The sequence below is a fragment of the Sphaerulina musiva genome (assembly GCF_000320565.1).
Source record: "Sphaerulina musiva SO2202 unplaced genomic scaffold SEPMUscaffold_3, whole genome shotgun sequence".
In the NCBI taxonomy this organism is placed as follows: Eukaryota; Fungi; Ascomycota; class Dothideomycetes; order Mycosphaerellales; family Mycosphaerellaceae; genus Sphaerulina; species Sphaerulina musiva.
In genome coordinates, this window is record NW_016017385.1 from 1,559,767 (window position 1) to 1,573,862 (window position 14,096).

At 52.1% G+C, this 14,096-nt stretch overlaps 10 protein-coding genes across 10 annotated transcripts; 2 read left to right on the top strand and 8 right to left on the bottom strand.

Moving 5' to 3' along the window:
- Positions 1–232: 232 nt before the first annotated feature.
- On the bottom strand, positions 233–937 carry SEPMUDRAFT_106809 (uncharacterized protein; the record flags this gene model as incomplete). Its single annotated transcript, XM_016900654.1, has 1 exon — positions 233–937. One exon carries the CDS (start codon positions 935–937, stop codon positions 233–235), a length of 705 nt encoding a protein of 234 aa, XP_016762618.1.
- Positions 938–1,177: 240 nt separating this feature from the next.
- On the bottom strand, positions 1,178–2,868 carry SEPMUDRAFT_132143 (uncharacterized protein). Its single transcript, XM_016902475.1, has 2 exons — positions 2,528–2,868; positions 1,178–2,437 (listed from the first exon to the last, which is right to left on the bottom strand). Exons 1-2 carry the CDS (start codon positions 2,610–2,612, stop codon positions 1,359–1,361), a joined length of 1,164 nt encoding a protein of 387 aa, XP_016762619.1. The 5' UTR covers positions 2,613–2,868; the 3' UTR covers positions 1,178–1,358.
- A 208-nt stretch (positions 2,869–3,076) lies between these two features.
- SEPMUDRAFT_62912 (vacuolar protein sorting-associated protein Vps28) lies at positions 3,077–4,085 on the bottom strand. Its single transcript, XM_016909616.1, has 2 exons — positions 3,745–4,085; positions 3,077–3,682 (listed from the first exon to the last, which is right to left on the bottom strand). The coding sequence occupies exons 1-2, from the start codon at positions 4,069–4,071 to the stop codon at positions 3,257–3,259; spliced, it is 753 nt and encodes a 250-aa protein (XP_016762620.1). The 5' UTR covers positions 4,072–4,085; the 3' UTR covers positions 3,077–3,256.
- A 220-nt stretch (positions 4,086–4,305) lies between these two features.
- SEPMUDRAFT_148195 (Noc2-domain-containing protein) lies at positions 4,306–6,758 on the top strand. Its single transcript, XM_016904767.1, has one exon. The coding sequence runs from the start codon at positions 4,336–4,338 to the stop codon at positions 6,580–6,582; it is 2,247 nt and encodes a 748-aa protein (XP_016762621.1). The 5' UTR covers positions 4,306–4,335; the 3' UTR covers positions 6,583–6,758.
- A 210-nt stretch (positions 6,759–6,968) lies between these two features.
- On the bottom strand, positions 6,969–8,727 carry SEPMUDRAFT_148197 (uncharacterized protein; the record flags this gene model as incomplete). Its single annotated transcript, XM_016904768.1, has 2 exons — positions 8,695–8,727; positions 6,969–8,503 (listed from the first exon to the last, which is right to left on the bottom strand). A coding segment is annotated over exon 2 (363 nt), but the record flags the coding sequence as incomplete, so codon positions are not given.
- Positions 6,969–8,727, bottom strand: SEPMUDRAFT_124654 (uncharacterized protein). The gene is made up of 3 exons (XM_016901929.1): positions 8,695–8,727; positions 7,328–8,503; positions 6,969–7,253 (listed from the first exon to the last, which is right to left on the bottom strand). Exon 2 carries the CDS (start codon positions 8,486–8,488, stop codon positions 8,195–8,197), a length of 294 nt encoding a protein of 97 aa, XP_016762623.1. The 5' UTR covers positions 8,489–8,503; positions 8,695–8,727; the 3' UTR covers positions 6,969–7,253; positions 7,328–8,194.
- Positions 8,728–8,967: 240 nt separating this feature from the next.
- SEPMUDRAFT_148200 (uncharacterized protein) lies at positions 8,968–12,444 on the top strand. The gene is made up of 4 exons (XM_016904769.1): positions 8,968–9,914; positions 10,037–11,144; positions 11,219–12,249; positions 12,345–12,444. Exon 1 carries the CDS (start codon positions 9,072–9,074, stop codon positions 9,585–9,587), a length of 516 nt encoding a protein of 171 aa, XP_016762624.1. The 5' UTR covers positions 8,968–9,071; the 3' UTR covers positions 9,588–9,914; positions 10,037–11,144; positions 11,219–12,249; positions 12,345–12,444.
- Positions 10,178–10,682, bottom strand: SEPMUDRAFT_115773 (uncharacterized protein; the record flags this gene model as incomplete). The annotated part of the gene is made up of 2 exons (XM_016901197.1): positions 10,178–10,429; positions 10,503–10,682. 2 exons carry the CDS (start codon positions 10,680–10,682, stop codon positions 10,178–10,180), a joined length of 432 nt encoding a protein of 143 aa, XP_016762625.1.
- On the bottom strand, positions 11,956–12,980 carry SEPMUDRAFT_140250 (carbohydrate esterase family 1 protein; the record flags this gene model as incomplete). The annotated part of the gene is made up of 2 exons (XM_016902929.1): positions 11,956–12,249; positions 12,345–12,980. 2 exons carry the CDS (start codon positions 12,978–12,980, stop codon positions 11,956–11,958), a joined length of 930 nt encoding a protein of 309 aa, XP_016762626.1.
- Positions 12,981–13,458: 478 nt separating this feature from the next.
- On the bottom strand, positions 13,459–13,950 carry SEPMUDRAFT_148201 (uncharacterized protein). The gene has a single exon (XM_016904770.1). The coding sequence runs from the start codon at positions 13,825–13,827 to the stop codon at positions 13,585–13,587; it is 243 nt and encodes an 80-aa protein (XP_016762627.1). The 5' UTR covers positions 13,828–13,950; the 3' UTR covers positions 13,459–13,584.
- Positions 13,951–14,096: the final 146 nt, after the last annotated feature.

Below are 14,096 nucleotides of genomic sequence, written 5' to 3' on the forward strand. Positions count from 1 at the left end.
AGGAGGCTTTGTTGAGAGAGAGAGAGAGAGAGAGAGAGAGAGAGAGAGAGAGAGAGAGAGGATGAGATAGATAGATGAATAGATAGATATCATCGTGCAGAATGCTGCCGCTGTAGTAGTGCGGTACCATCGTCGCCTGGAATACATGGCGTGGATTATGTATCTATCTATCCCGTCCCAACAATTACCCGTCGTACTCATCATCCACCACCTCGTCAAGCCTGCTTTTGACCTACCGGAAACTGACTTCTGTCAAATCCAGCTCACTCACGTCCGAATCAGCATCATCATTTCTACCCAGCAGCTCCGTGGTGTTGTTCAGATTCAGCTCGAAAGAATCATCTAGACTACCACCATCCTTGACATAATGGAGAGCATGCTTGAATATTGAAGCAGGATGGGAACCTTCCGATATGTCTGACTGTTGAGAATCTCGTCGAGGAGGAGAAGAAGAAGAAGGTTCACCATTGACAGCCGGAGACAACCACAACAAATTCCCAACGCCGTACACTTCATCGAGATATCGAGGTTCAGACCCGGACCATCTCGCTTTCGCTTCTCGAAGGTGTTGCATCAGCCAGGGATCGTCGATTTTGTGTTGTGGTATCGTAGCAGCAGCAGCAGCCGCAGCAGCATTGAGTATTTCGGAAAGTGTCATTGCACCACCATCACCACCCTTTTTTGTCGCCGTCAATCGTTCAGGATTGTTTACAACAGGGTCTTCACTCGTCGTGCGTGAGAGATCTATACTCGCTAATAGCGAGGGACAAGGACTCTTGTCTTCTTCTTCTTCTTCTTCTCCTCTCGGCCACTCGAATGTAGAGAATCCCCTCACAATACGATCGGCTGTCTGATTGTACTCCTCGCAACCTGGCAGCGTCTTCCAAGTCTTAGGGTGATCAATGCAATGTATACTGCTTCTGCGCTCACTCTGCATGGTAAAATGTCCACTCCGGGTCTCTGGTATCGTTTGATGGGTACAGTATGATGGGCACTGGTGGCAGAAGACGTCTGGTTATCTGTTGTTTCAACAGTGGAAACGCCGAAGAGTGTTTCACATGGTTCGAGCAGAGAAAGACTAGACATTCAAACGTCTGTACTATGTTTGCTGCTGTTTGACACTCGTCAGCAAGCAAACCAGGGCGATAGATTAGCTAAGTATGCTTGTTTGCTCCATCAGATGCGCGCGTTTCCATGACAATCAGAACGATCAAGAACCATGAGAAACAACATATGATGCAAGATGGACATGTCGTGAATGCGTGGCGAAAGTCAACAGCTGTGAATTAGGGGTTGTCGTTCAAGACTTGGCACCTATTCAGGATAGTCGAACCCTCGCAAGTGCACGAAGCACTCATTTAGCACCTGCCCCAGATGCTCCACCAGCATCGAACCTCAAGTAGGTCGTCTTCGCTGTTGGAAGACCAGTCATCATAACCAGTCTCCTCGCCTTCATCGAGTAATACAAGTCCGCTTGCACTCATGGACTCTCTAAAGTCCCGACGTTCCACAGCATAGGCATCCCGTAACGGCATCTCCACGACCACACGTGCATCATTAGTCTTCATGAGATGATGACCTACTGCCCCAGCAAGAAGTCGAGGATGTTCTGGGCTGTAGATGGGGTCTGCGGCGAGAATGAGAGGAAAGGTATGTGCATCGCCATGATGAATCTCATCGAGGCAGAATACATCAGGCTGCATCCAGTCCAGAACTGTAGCAGAGCACCTTCCTCCATAGGCAGCAAGTGTGTGTGCATTTGATCTGGCATTATGATCGAGATTGGGCACGATTTCGGGCAGATCAGTGACTATCACATGCTTTCCGAACACTGCTGCTGCTGCCATACCCACTAGGCCCGTGCCTGAACCAAGCTCGAGAATGAAAGTGTCTGGTGGGCATTGGGGAAGGGTATGCAGCAGGACAGCAAGTCTTTTCGCCAGCAAGAACGACGACGCCCACGTCTTGAGGCCAAGCGTGTCACCTGTCAATGCCGGTTCGTGCAGAGTGACTTCAAAACACTCCTCGGGCAAATCTAAGCCCGTTCCATGTGTGGTTGCGACACCAGTGCTGTCTTCCTGGGAGGGGGGCACAGATAGCGGAATGACGAAAGAGCGGGATATCGCACCCATAGCAGTTCTCCCGCTGCGCTCACTGAGCCTTTGTGCAGCAGTCTCCCATATGCATTCCTTTTGCTCATCATCCTCGATCCATGCGAGGCGACTAGATATGATTTTGGTCAAGTAACTGGGTATTCCATCACTGCGAATCTTTCTCTTTCTGCGATACGGCGTGGAGCTCCCAGACAATGGGCCTGTGGGTGTTCCACTACTACGAGGCGTCGCTTCCCATGATGCTGGCTGCGAGCTTAGATCGGCGAGGGTAAGAAGCAGAGACTCTGCATTCGGTTTGGTGTACAGCTGCGGAAGATCGAGCACTGCTGGAACGATCAGCGGACTGGCCTTTTCTCAGTGATGGTATATGCAGGAACGAAAGTTCAACGATGAAGAATGTGGACCGAACGTACCATCCAATGCCTCTTCCTCCTCGCCTTGGCAATCATCTGCCAGTCCCAGGTCTCTGGCAGTGAGTTCCACTCTTGGTAAAGCCATGGCTTGACCTCAACAGCATCGTGATGCTGCAAGTCGGGAGCCGAATATCTTTCGGTAGCAGAGCCGCGCCCGCCCACTAGCATGAGCCCGGCGCGGGAAGAAACACAAGCTAGCAACAGCCAGAAAGCCGGGTCCCGATCCGATTTGGAGAAGATAAAGCTTAAAGATTGTCTTGCTTGGGCATCTTTGCATATCAACGCCAATTATGCAGATTGCGAACTACAACCAGGTGTATGCAATGCAATGCGGTGCTGCGGAGGTATGCTGTTTCCACAATTCTCCTTCCTGCAGACTGCAACTAGGAGGTAACTGTGTTTCGGAGCCCATGGTCCGCTGCATTCACCATCATGCAGGCCCAATGCAATACTAGAGCGGGAGTATGCAGAAAGCAACCACAGGACCAACAACCAGGTGTATGTGCGGCGCTCATTCTTGCAGCCGGCTGTTTCGAGCGATGCTGCCGTGGAGTCTGTTTGATTCCAGGAATACCGACGTCGTTCTTGGCATTGACGAGCGCCACAGGAGAGGAGCCGCAGTAATAGTCCAATTCAGTGGAGCGTACGTTGGCGATGATACGATGCCAAGTCGTGAGCAATGGCGTCCATTCCGGCTGAAGTACAGCTCAGTATCTCGTGCAGTGTGCCTCACTCGAGTGTAGCTTTGAAACCTTCGTATGCAGCATTCAGGTCGAATTGCATGTCTCGCGCCTGTTCCGCGCTCAATTCTTCAGCAGCACGCATTTGATTCAAGGTGATGAGCCATTGCACGATCTTTCCCTTATTCTCAAAGTCTCGGTCGGTGACCTTGTTGACAGCCTGGATGGTGTCGACCAGGATGGGGTGCAGCGTGTCCTTGGACAAGATGTTCATGCGCACAGCATCGAAGAGCGTGATGAAGTTCTCCGAGGCAGAGACGATAGCGGAAGCATTGGCGGCGCCACCGGAGCCACTGACGCCTGCGGAGTGGGAGTTGGAAGCGCGGTGGTGTTGGGAGGAGGTACGCGTGGGAACGCTCTCGATGGTGGCAGGGAGGCCAATCTTCAGCCGTTCTGTTGCTTTGGGCACTTCGAGCTGTAGGCGGTCTGTCAGTGTGTTGGTCGACGCCGACGTGAGGGGAGGAGAACACAACGCACTCCCCAATCGGCCTTGAAGGTGTCCAAGTCAACAAAGGCGGCCTGTACGCGCTCTGCGGCGAGGTTGCTCTTGTACTGGCGCAACAGTCGGTCGCACGTCTCGGTATATTCGGACTCTTTGATGCTGTCGCGCAAGTACGCCTTCTCCAGCGCCTCCAACGTGACAATGATGCTGTAGATCTCGGCCAGCGACTCGTACAAGTCGCGTTCGGCGGCGCTGTCGGCCAGCTGGACCTCTTCGTCAAGGTTGATGGTTGCCGTCAGATTGCTGGACGGCGTGTAGCTGTAGGGTGTCGGCGCATATGCCAGCTGCTGTTGGCCATACATGGTGTTGCTCTATGCAAAATACATTAACTACCTGGCTCAGGCTGGCTGTATCCTCGCTGTAACCGCTGTAGCTGCTGTAGGAGGTACATGTAGCTGCAGCTGGAGCTTCCTCGTCTCGGGGCAATTCTACTGTGGAGCAGGGTCCACTGAAATTTATCGAGCCTCCATCCCGTCTTCTCTTGCATTCTTCTTTCTTGCCTACGACGCGAATATTGCACTTCTGTCGCGCAGTTTCGACTCCATACTGCATCCAAGACCGCGACAATGCCTGTCAGCAAGTCGACCAAGAAGTTCCAGAAGCACCATCTGTCGGACATCTTGGAGAAGCGAAAGGGTCAGAAGAAAACCAAGCAGCAGCAACAGTTGAAGGAGCGCAAAAAGAAGAGAAAGGCCGAGGAAGAGGGCAAGGACCCGGACAAAGATGGCAAGCCAACTACTAATGGGAACTCCAAGCCTGCTGCAGCAGACGCTCTGAATGATATGACCGTGGACGAGTTCTTTCAGGGCGGATTCGAAGTACCAGAACTGCCCAAAAAGAAGGGCAGCAAGAGGAAGCGCAACAGCGCTGGCGATGCATCAGACTCGGATGCTTCGGCTGAGCAGGCACCTATGCAGAGAGACAGTGAGGCAGACTCAGACTCGGAAAGTGATGTGGGAGACTTCAAGGAGCAGCTCGACAGACTGGCCAAGGATGACCCAGAGTTCCACAAAGTGCTGCAAAAGGATGAACCCGAAGTTTTTGATGATTTGGACAACTTGGAATTGAGCGAAGATGAGCAACCCGAGCCAAAGCGCAAAAAGCAAAAGAAGCAGGACGACTCAGAAGACGAGGCACAAGGCAACGAGCTGGACATGAAGACTGTGAAGAAGTGGAGGGCAGCGCTTCAGGAACAGCATTCGCTGAGAGCCGCCAAAGAGGTCGTGATTGCCTTCAGATCGGCTGCGCAGAGCTCATCATCAGAAGCTGAGGAGAAGGAATTCAAATATTCGGTCTCGAATCCACAGGTGTACCACGAACTCCTTACTACAGCGTTGAAGGAGATTTCCAAGGTGTTCGAGCACCACTTGCCAGTTCAGGACGCGAAGAATGGCAAGGTCCATGTTCCCACAGAGTCTAAGAAATTCAAGACACTGGGGCCTATACTGCGCTCGCAGATTTCTGGCATTCTGCACCTCTTGGACCACCTCTCGGATCCAGCGACGCTTCGTCTTACCCTCACGTCGCTGCTGCCACTTCTACCATATCTCCTGTCTTTCAAAAAGCTTGTCCGCGATGTGTCAAGAGCAGTCACCGTGGTCTGGTCTTCACATAGCAATACCGAGGCTACTCGAATTGCAGCTTTCCTGGTCATGCGTCGATTGACCGTGATCGGTGATGCTGGTATTCGCGAGAACGTGCTCAAGGCTACCTACCAGGCTCTCGTCAAGGGTTCGCGCAACACGACTGTGCATACCATGGCCGGCGTCAACCTGATGAAGAACTCCGCAGCCGAGCTGTGGGGTCTTGCTGGCGGTGAAGGTGGTGTCGCGTATACGACTGCGTTCACGTTCATCCGAAGTTTGGCCATGCACCTGCGCAGCAGTATCACGAACAATTCAAATGAGAGCTATAAAACTGTCTACAACTGGCAGTATGTGCATAGTCTGGACTTCTGGGGCAGAGTCTTGGCTATGCACTGCACGGAATCGACTTCACCACTGCAGGCTCTGATATATCCTTTTGTGCAGGTTACCCTTGGAGCACTTCGCTTGATTCCCACAGCTACATACTTTCCTTTGCGATTCCAGCTTGTGCGCTGTTTGCTGCGCGTCAGCCTCGCGACAGGAACCTACATTCCCCTCGCAGCTCCCTTGTATGAGGTTCTCAATAGTGCGGAGATGCGCAAGCCGCCCAAGCCAACCACTCTCAAGCCACTGGACTTCAACACAACGATTCGCGCGCCAAAGTCGTACCTTCGTACGCGTACTTATCAAGATGGAGTCGCTGAACAGGTACAAGAACTTCTTTCCGAATTCTTCTACATTTGGACGAAGAACATCGCTTTCCCAGAACTCGCCCTTCCAGTGACCGTCATGCTGCGCCGCTGGCTCAAAGAGGTGAATCAGCGGGGCAAGGGCAAGGGCGGCAACAACAACACGAAGATTAATAGCGCTGTCCAGCTGCTCGTACAAAAGCTCGAGGCCAACTCGAAGTGGGTCGAGGAGAAGAGAGCCAAGGTAGAATTTGCGCCCAATCATCGCCAAGGTGTAGATTCGTTCTTGAAGGACGTCACGGAGCAGAAAACACCTCTTGGAGCGTATGTGGTTGGTCAGAGGAAAACCAGAGAGGAAAAAGCCAAGGTCCTGGAGGAGAGCAGGAAGGAAGAGGAGAGGAGACGCGCAGCCGAGAAGAACACGAACGAGGGCGCAGAGCAGAGTCCCGACAGCGAAGAGGAAGGCGATGCTAGTGAGGACGAGGGTTCTGATGAAGAGATGCTCGACGGTGAAGTTGAGGACAGTGACAGTGAATAGTCATCCACACGATTGCGCATTCATGCTGGGTACTGATGTCGCATACAACGAAGAGTGAGATCTAGGGAGACGGGGAGGCTAGAAAGCGTAAGAACCAGGCAAAAACTTGAAAAGTTGCCAATAGTGACTATTTTCAGAGTCATTCGCGTTGTATGTACGAACTACGAAAACAAGGACAGAGTGAGAGATCAGATGACTTCATGACTTTCCTTATTAGCATCAAGGTGGTCAGCTTCAGCTCCAGCCACATCCCATGATCCTTCAGGCTGACTGACTGACTGACTGACTGACTGACTGACCATGATATGACAATAACCTCCCGCAAGACTCATAAAGCCCAAACGTATGTCCACACACGCAAAAAAGAGCAGGAAAAAAAACAGAAAAAAAAAGAAAAGGTGGAAAGCCATGCCCCGTTCACAACCAGAAGAATACGGCACCCTACAACAGTCGACTTCAGCAACAACAACAAGATCATTTCGAGATTTCTTGCCTCCGCCTGCCAGGACAGAAACACAGATTGAGATCTGGCTGCCAAAGAGGGAAAAACGGTACTGGGTGGTGTTGTTACTAGGCGTGATTGTTTGCATGGTCTTTGTGGTGATGTTTTGGATGATATTGGCAAAGTAGTGTAGTGTAATGATGAAGAAGGAAGGAGTGAGGTGAGTGAGGTGAGTGATATTGGACCCATGGAGGCGGGAATCATATCATGATAAGGTATAGGTAGTTCTGACGAAGAGAGAAGCAACATAGCTGTCGAGAGCCATTGTTTGAGAGTGAAGTCGGAAGCAATCACTCTAGGCTTCGTGGTGAAGACATCAGCGAGGCAGTCTTCAAGGATATTGGGCCGGTGTATCAGGAGGGTTTTTCTCGGAGTGGAAGTCTTCTGAATGCACTCACATTCCGGAAGGGGGAAAAGACAGTAGGGACGTGGCTTGTGTGCGAGATTGGAGAGCAAGCGAGCTCGGGAGCCACTTGTGAGATGATAACAGTATCAGCAGGAGCGGAAGTGGAACAGTGTCGGAAGGACTGGATAGAAGTGAATAGATTTGCAGACAGGCTTGCAAGATCCGCAAAATAGATGTAGTTCTCGAACAGCCTTCGAGATTCGGTCATGCTGTTATCTCGGGACAAATCCAGCAATCTACATAACGCTTGCCATATGAAGAAACATTGCCTTGTGCTTGGCCCAATTGCATCGAGAAGTTCGCGATGCTGGACCCCTGCTTATCAAAAGGCTCGACTGACTGGCTGCCTGACATGCGTTTGAGCCGATGGACCGTGAAGCTGGTTTTTTTTTGTTCCGAACTTGGGACGCCTTCGACCGGCAGCCGAACCAAGCGGAAACCGCAGCTTCCTGATCAGGACATATGTCCTGGAGTATGGAGTCTCCACTTGCTTTGAGCGCGGCGCCCAGCACGGATGATGGCTGCGGCTACGACTAATGTGCCGATGAGTGATGCTGTACTTGGCGCCATTGGCAAGGCGGCAATAGTGTACTTGTTACAGTCCAAACTGGTGCTAATAATGCATACGCACCCAGTGGACACGCAAGAGGCGCCGTGGTGGGCGTGGGGTGAAGTGGTGATGTCCCATGATCAACATAGCCGTTTCAACCAGCGCTGACGGGTGGTATGATAGCTACTTCATCGCCAGCTTGAAGGGCAAGCCCTTCATCACCTTTCGCGGCTTCTTCTTCTACATCCACATAGTCCAAGTTCACAGTCAACGCACTAGTCGACAGCACCTTTTCCCTGATGCCCGGGTAGTGCTCGTCAAGCCTATCATAAAGCTGACTTAACAGCATGGGAGCAGGCAGGAAATCATGCTCCCTCTGTGTGTAGGACGTCGAGGCGGCGAAGTATAGGAGCGTGAAGTGCCCGGGAGGCGCTTTGGGGACACTCATGGTGCAGTATACTGTCTATCGTGATAACATTAGCAGCTGTACAGCAGATGCGTAGCTAGCTTCGTGATGCGAAATGTAGTGGCAGTCAGAAATACTCAAATGATAATTTTTTTGATCGCCATGAGCACCGAAGTGCTGTACGGTAATACATGCTATATTATATTCATCAGGTAGGGAGGGCAGGGAAGAGGAAAGCGGTCACATACCTTTTTGTAGAGTCACCGAGGGGAAGTTTGTCGCTTCGGAGTGCGGAAGAGTAAGTAGCTGTATACGTAGTAGGAGGTAGAAGAAGCAAGAGCGTCAAGAAAGGGAAAGGAAAGGAAAGGAAGAGAAACGAAGGGAGGGGCGACCTGTCTTGGCTTGGCGCGATTGGGGGGACATGGGTCTCGTGTGAGTTGTGACCGACCTCAAGCAGTCGACGCGTTCTTTCTCGTCCCTTCTCTGCAGTTCCTGGAACAGAAAGGGGAAGATCCCTTGGGCACTCACAACTTGACGCTTCTGTCTACACACACACGGACACACACAGACACACACACAGACACACAAAAAGGGAGAGAGAGAGAAAAACAGGGAGAGAATTGCCATGTCCCACCGTGTCACACCAAGCAGTCGGACGTGGACACTTCGCTTCAAGCACAACACCCGCACCGTCCTGCTAGAGGTCGATCCACTACAGAAACTGTCAGAAGTGCGCGCAGAACTGCTGCACGCGCTGGTAGAAACCAACCCAGATGGCACTTTCAATGGCAAAGAAATTCCCAAAAACGCCGACCACATCCAGCTCGGCTCGGCCAACGATCGCAACGACCTAAGCAAAGGCTATACGTCGCTCACCAGTGACTTTGAGCAAATCGAAGAGAGTGGCAAGGGGAAGGGCAAGGCCACTGCTGGCAAGGCGAAACCCGGTTCGTCCTCGGCCAAGGACTGTCCGCAAGGTGTGGGACTGAAGAACGGTGATATTGTGGCATTCAAGTTTGCAGGCGACGATGGTGTCCCAGGCGATGAGGACGAGATTCTAGAACAGTGGGACGTTGTTGTGCCGTCGATTGAAGAGACGTACAGAGAGGACGACGAGGGGGTTGACATGGACGAGGGCTGAGCGAGCATGGCTCAACAGCAACGAATGCTGCTTTGAGAATAAAAGCTCGGCACGGGTCACGAATGGGCAATGTTGACAGCATCTAGACGACAAGCACATTGCTACACGCTCAAGCTTCGACTGAGGATCAGCATCCCGAACGACCTGGTCTGGATAACACACACGGAAGCCTGCAGCACGCTTTGCTACTTTAGGCGGACGTGTAACCTCGCTTGAGACGGACTGCAAGAACATTGGCCCAGAAATAGCGTGGGAATGACATGCATCCGCTGTCAAAACCACGATGTCGTTCCTGAGTATATCTCGACTTCAGCGATCGCAGAAGAGGTATAGAAATTCGCCCCCAGAACTCATTTTGATGATCTGCCAAATACAGATCACAAATCGATTCATGTCTGTCGCACCGGCGAGCGTTGGAGAGTTTGCTAATCAATGTTTGCTTCGTGCAGCCTCTGACTGGTCTTTCTGGCAATTCAGCTTTGCCAATAGACAATGACCACCACCCACGCAGGGCTGTCCACGATGTCCAATGCCGTTGCTACCGCCCGTACCGAGGCAGGATATCCCGTGTAGCCAACTTCGTCACAACGTTACGATTTGACCATCGTATTGAAGATCTCTCGCAAGTTATCCAGGCATATACCTTTGTTGCGTTCAAGCGGGTGCATGACAGCCGACACTGTGGAAGTTGATCTGTTGGGCAGCCTGCCCGAAAGCGTAGTGCTAGCAGCGCTCTTTGCGGCTGTCTGCATGTTCATATTGTGGCTACCCGCTGTCAGGCTCAGCTGGGCAATCTGCCATGAGCTCGAAGGCCAAGTGGCGCGGACATCGTTCCAACCGTCCTGCGGTGGCGGTTGGCCTTCGCATTCCAGCGGAAGACATTGCATGATTTCGATGGGTATAGATCGCACATACCAGCTCGTCCAACTCTGATGGGGTGTGGGTTCCTGTCAGGAGCCGCAGCACTTGGGCTGTAGACTGGCGTGACTGACCCGGAGTCGCTGCGTCTGAAACTTGTACGTCAACGCATGATGCCGCTACCACGACCTGCTCCAGTCCGGTGTATACACTCTTCACGATTGCAGCCCCATGCATGTCAGTACGACGAGCGGTTGGCCTGGAAGTATTCCAAGTTTTCCATTCGCAGTTGGTTAATGTCAGACGCTATTCGGCAACGGCAGGCTTCCAGCCCTTGCCGCTATTGTACCAACTCGCAACGATCGGGTAACAGGTGGCGCCGTCCCATAACTGGCAAGCTGTCATTAATGCTGTAGCTGCCTTGACCGAATGCGCAGGGTGTGGATTCGCCAACCACTCCAGGACTCAATGTACTGCCACAGGCACCACGCATGGGTCTATGGCAACGGCCACTGAAGCCCGTGCAATTAGACAGATATGCCTATTCCCTCTGTCCGTCCGCAGCTCCTCGATGAGGACCAGGACGCGCATCGACATCATCTTTGCTCCAAGCAATCGATGAGGTGAACTGTGCAACAGTCCACTTGCAATTGACGTTCCCCCCTCTTGTGCAAGCACTGGTCTATCTAGAATGATATGGTAGGCCACCTTCCCTTGTGTGTATGTCAGACCTGCGCCCCTCAACTTTGTTGCTCAGTTCTTTGACTAGGTAGCTCTGCTTCACCCAACACACCAGCAAGCAAGCAATCTTTTGAGGCCAAAATGCCTCTATAACTGAGGTTGATGACCTACACACGATGGTCCACATTGGCGTTCTTCTCAACACAGCCAAACTTTTTTATTAACCCTGGCAACAACGCAAAAAGCGATAAATAAACCGCCCCATCTCCAATAACCTCTCGTTCAAAACGCTACAGTACTCGACGATCCAAGGGGGAGGTCCCCCAAAAACGAGAAGGCGGTAATGCCCCTCACATCCTACCATTACACCTGCGGCCACATGCACCAAATTCAAGGACGCCAATGTACGTGTTTTTACAACCAAATGATGCGCATTAACGATCCTCTTCATCACCACCATGACCACAATGCGATGCTATTACCCTTTGATATCACGGCATCCGGTTGCAGACATGATCGAACGATTTTTCAGGAGCGGGATTGCTCGGATTGTCGGAGACGAAGGGAGAGGGAATTGGAGAGGTTATATTTCATGGGGAGATTTATGACTGATCATCATCATCACCATCATCATCATCATCGAGGCGGAGGGTATAGCGATGTGGCATCGATGGGAGTGGGGGGAGGATTGTATCATGATCGATATCGGTTCGGGAGTTGGTGGTATGGGAGAAAAAGTACGAGGCGGCATATGAAATGAGAATGAGAAAAGGAAGCTACCTATGCTAGTGGGCGCTTTGCCAAGTGAACTGGTCAGGTACAGCAAGCATCAATTGTGTGGAGCATTCGGCAGGGTCCACTTGCTGAAAAAGTCTAGGACGACGGGGGTAAAGTCCAAAGCTTTGTCGAGACACTTCCGATCGGTTTGGTTGAAGACATCTGATGCATCATAGTTGTTGGAAGTGCCGCTCGGCCAGCAATGACCAAGTTCGAACACTCGGTAGTGCTTGATCGCTTCCGTGTAGTTGCCGCAGGAGTAGCTGGTGGTGTTGTAACCTCCCATATTGCGAGAATCACTCGCCGTCGCGTTCGATCCACACGTTCGCTGTCCCCACCAGCTCACCTGAAAATCATCAAGGACATGTGTCAGCGACTGTACTTCGAAAAGAGGTTGTTTCAAGTCAATCATCATCATCGTCATCTTCGGTAAGTCCTTACCCATTGAGAGACATCTGGTAACGGCCCACCACTTCCCACTCCTCCAGCGTACGGAATAACCTTGTCCGCGACACCGTGAGATTCCAGCATCGCTCGCTTCTTCGAGCAGCTGGTGGAATTCGTACTAGAATAGAGGGCCCCCGCAGCCACCGCAAACGCGGCAAACTCGTCGCCGTGGTGTGAGCAGGCCAACAAGTCTACGAATCCCCCTCCATTGGACTTGCCCGAAGCATACACGCGGTCATGATCGACACAGTACTCGGCTTTGATCTTCGAAGTCAGATCCGTGACGAATTGCAAATCGTCCACGCCCTTGACTGCATACGTCGGTCCTTGCCAATGTGCTTCTACTCCTTGAGGATAGACCACGAGGTATTGCTGACCTGCGGTATAATCGAAAAAGCGTGAATTGTTGTACTGTTGATCCGGTGTTCCGTTGTTGCCGTGGAAGTCGATGATCACGGGCCACTTCCTGCGGGGACTGTCGTTGTAACCCGTCGGCACACTGACGGTATAATTCCTGGTGTAGTTGCCCGAACGGACGGTATGCGTTTCGTTACCGTTGTTGTAACCCTCGTGATGGTAGTTCTGGCATGCTGTACTTGCCCGTTGCGAGCGCGGTAATGCCACTCCCATCGAGGCCGCACAGGCAATAAGAAGCCATGCTGCAAGCATGATCACTCCGGTTAGGTATAGATGAAAGAGATGTAGGGAAGGAATGGACTGGACTGCACTGGTGCAGGCCTGGTAAATATATTGTGTAAAGCTATAGTTACCAGAGCAGTCACGTTCCATCGGACGCTTGGATCCCATATCAGCACGCTCTGAGACGACGTTAGACCTCGACTTTCCGCGCGCGCGCGAGAGGAGATCAGCAACGGTAGTCTGCAAGAGCGGTATTGCCACACGTGGACCCGTTCTGTGGGTCATGCAGACACAACTCTATCCCAGCCGGTGTGGTATTAATTGAACGCATCCGAAGCGCGGGCTGCAACGGGTGTAGTGGCGGGATCAGTATTCAGGAATACCTATGGCATGGCATCCATGGCATGGCAGAGGATGTGCGCTGGCGTCTAGGTCATGCATGCATAAGGTAGGTGGTAAGGTAGAAGCATATAAGGTAGACTTCTACCTCCATAGCGTGAGAAGCTAATCAGAGTGCGCTGCCAGGAATTCAGGTTCCATGCTCACCACGGCCGTCCTGTCCTGCCGTATACAGCCTCGGAGGCGTCCACCGGAATCAATCCCACGAGTAAGGGTACAGCCGTAGCATCCATAGTATAATGTAGTAGTGTTCCATTGCTGTTCCATCCTTCTCATGCGCCGTGCCTGCTGATTGACGTACAGCACGGAGATGAATATACCCTGCTGCCCGTGTGCGTATGTGTGCGTGGTGCGTGTGCGCGCGTGCGCGCTGCAGCTCGGTAGCAGCCTCAGCAAAGGATAGACCTAGAAGACTGGTCATCGGCCCCGCATGCCACATACATGTCAGACTGTAGGTAGTTTTAGGCCCGCGAGATGCATCGTGGGTGGATCAAAGGGAGCGTCGTGATAAAAACATGTATACCGAAGGTGGCAAGTAGTAAGGCGGATGGTCGTTGTCGTCAAGATGGAAGACCTTGGACTGAGGCTTGGAACGGGCAACATTGAAATGGGAAGGAGATCAAAAAGAGCGCGGACTCGTCCCGCTCCGCTCCGCCCCGCCCCGCCGTCTTGGCTGGCAGCCTCAGGCCTCTCCGCCGAACATTGCAA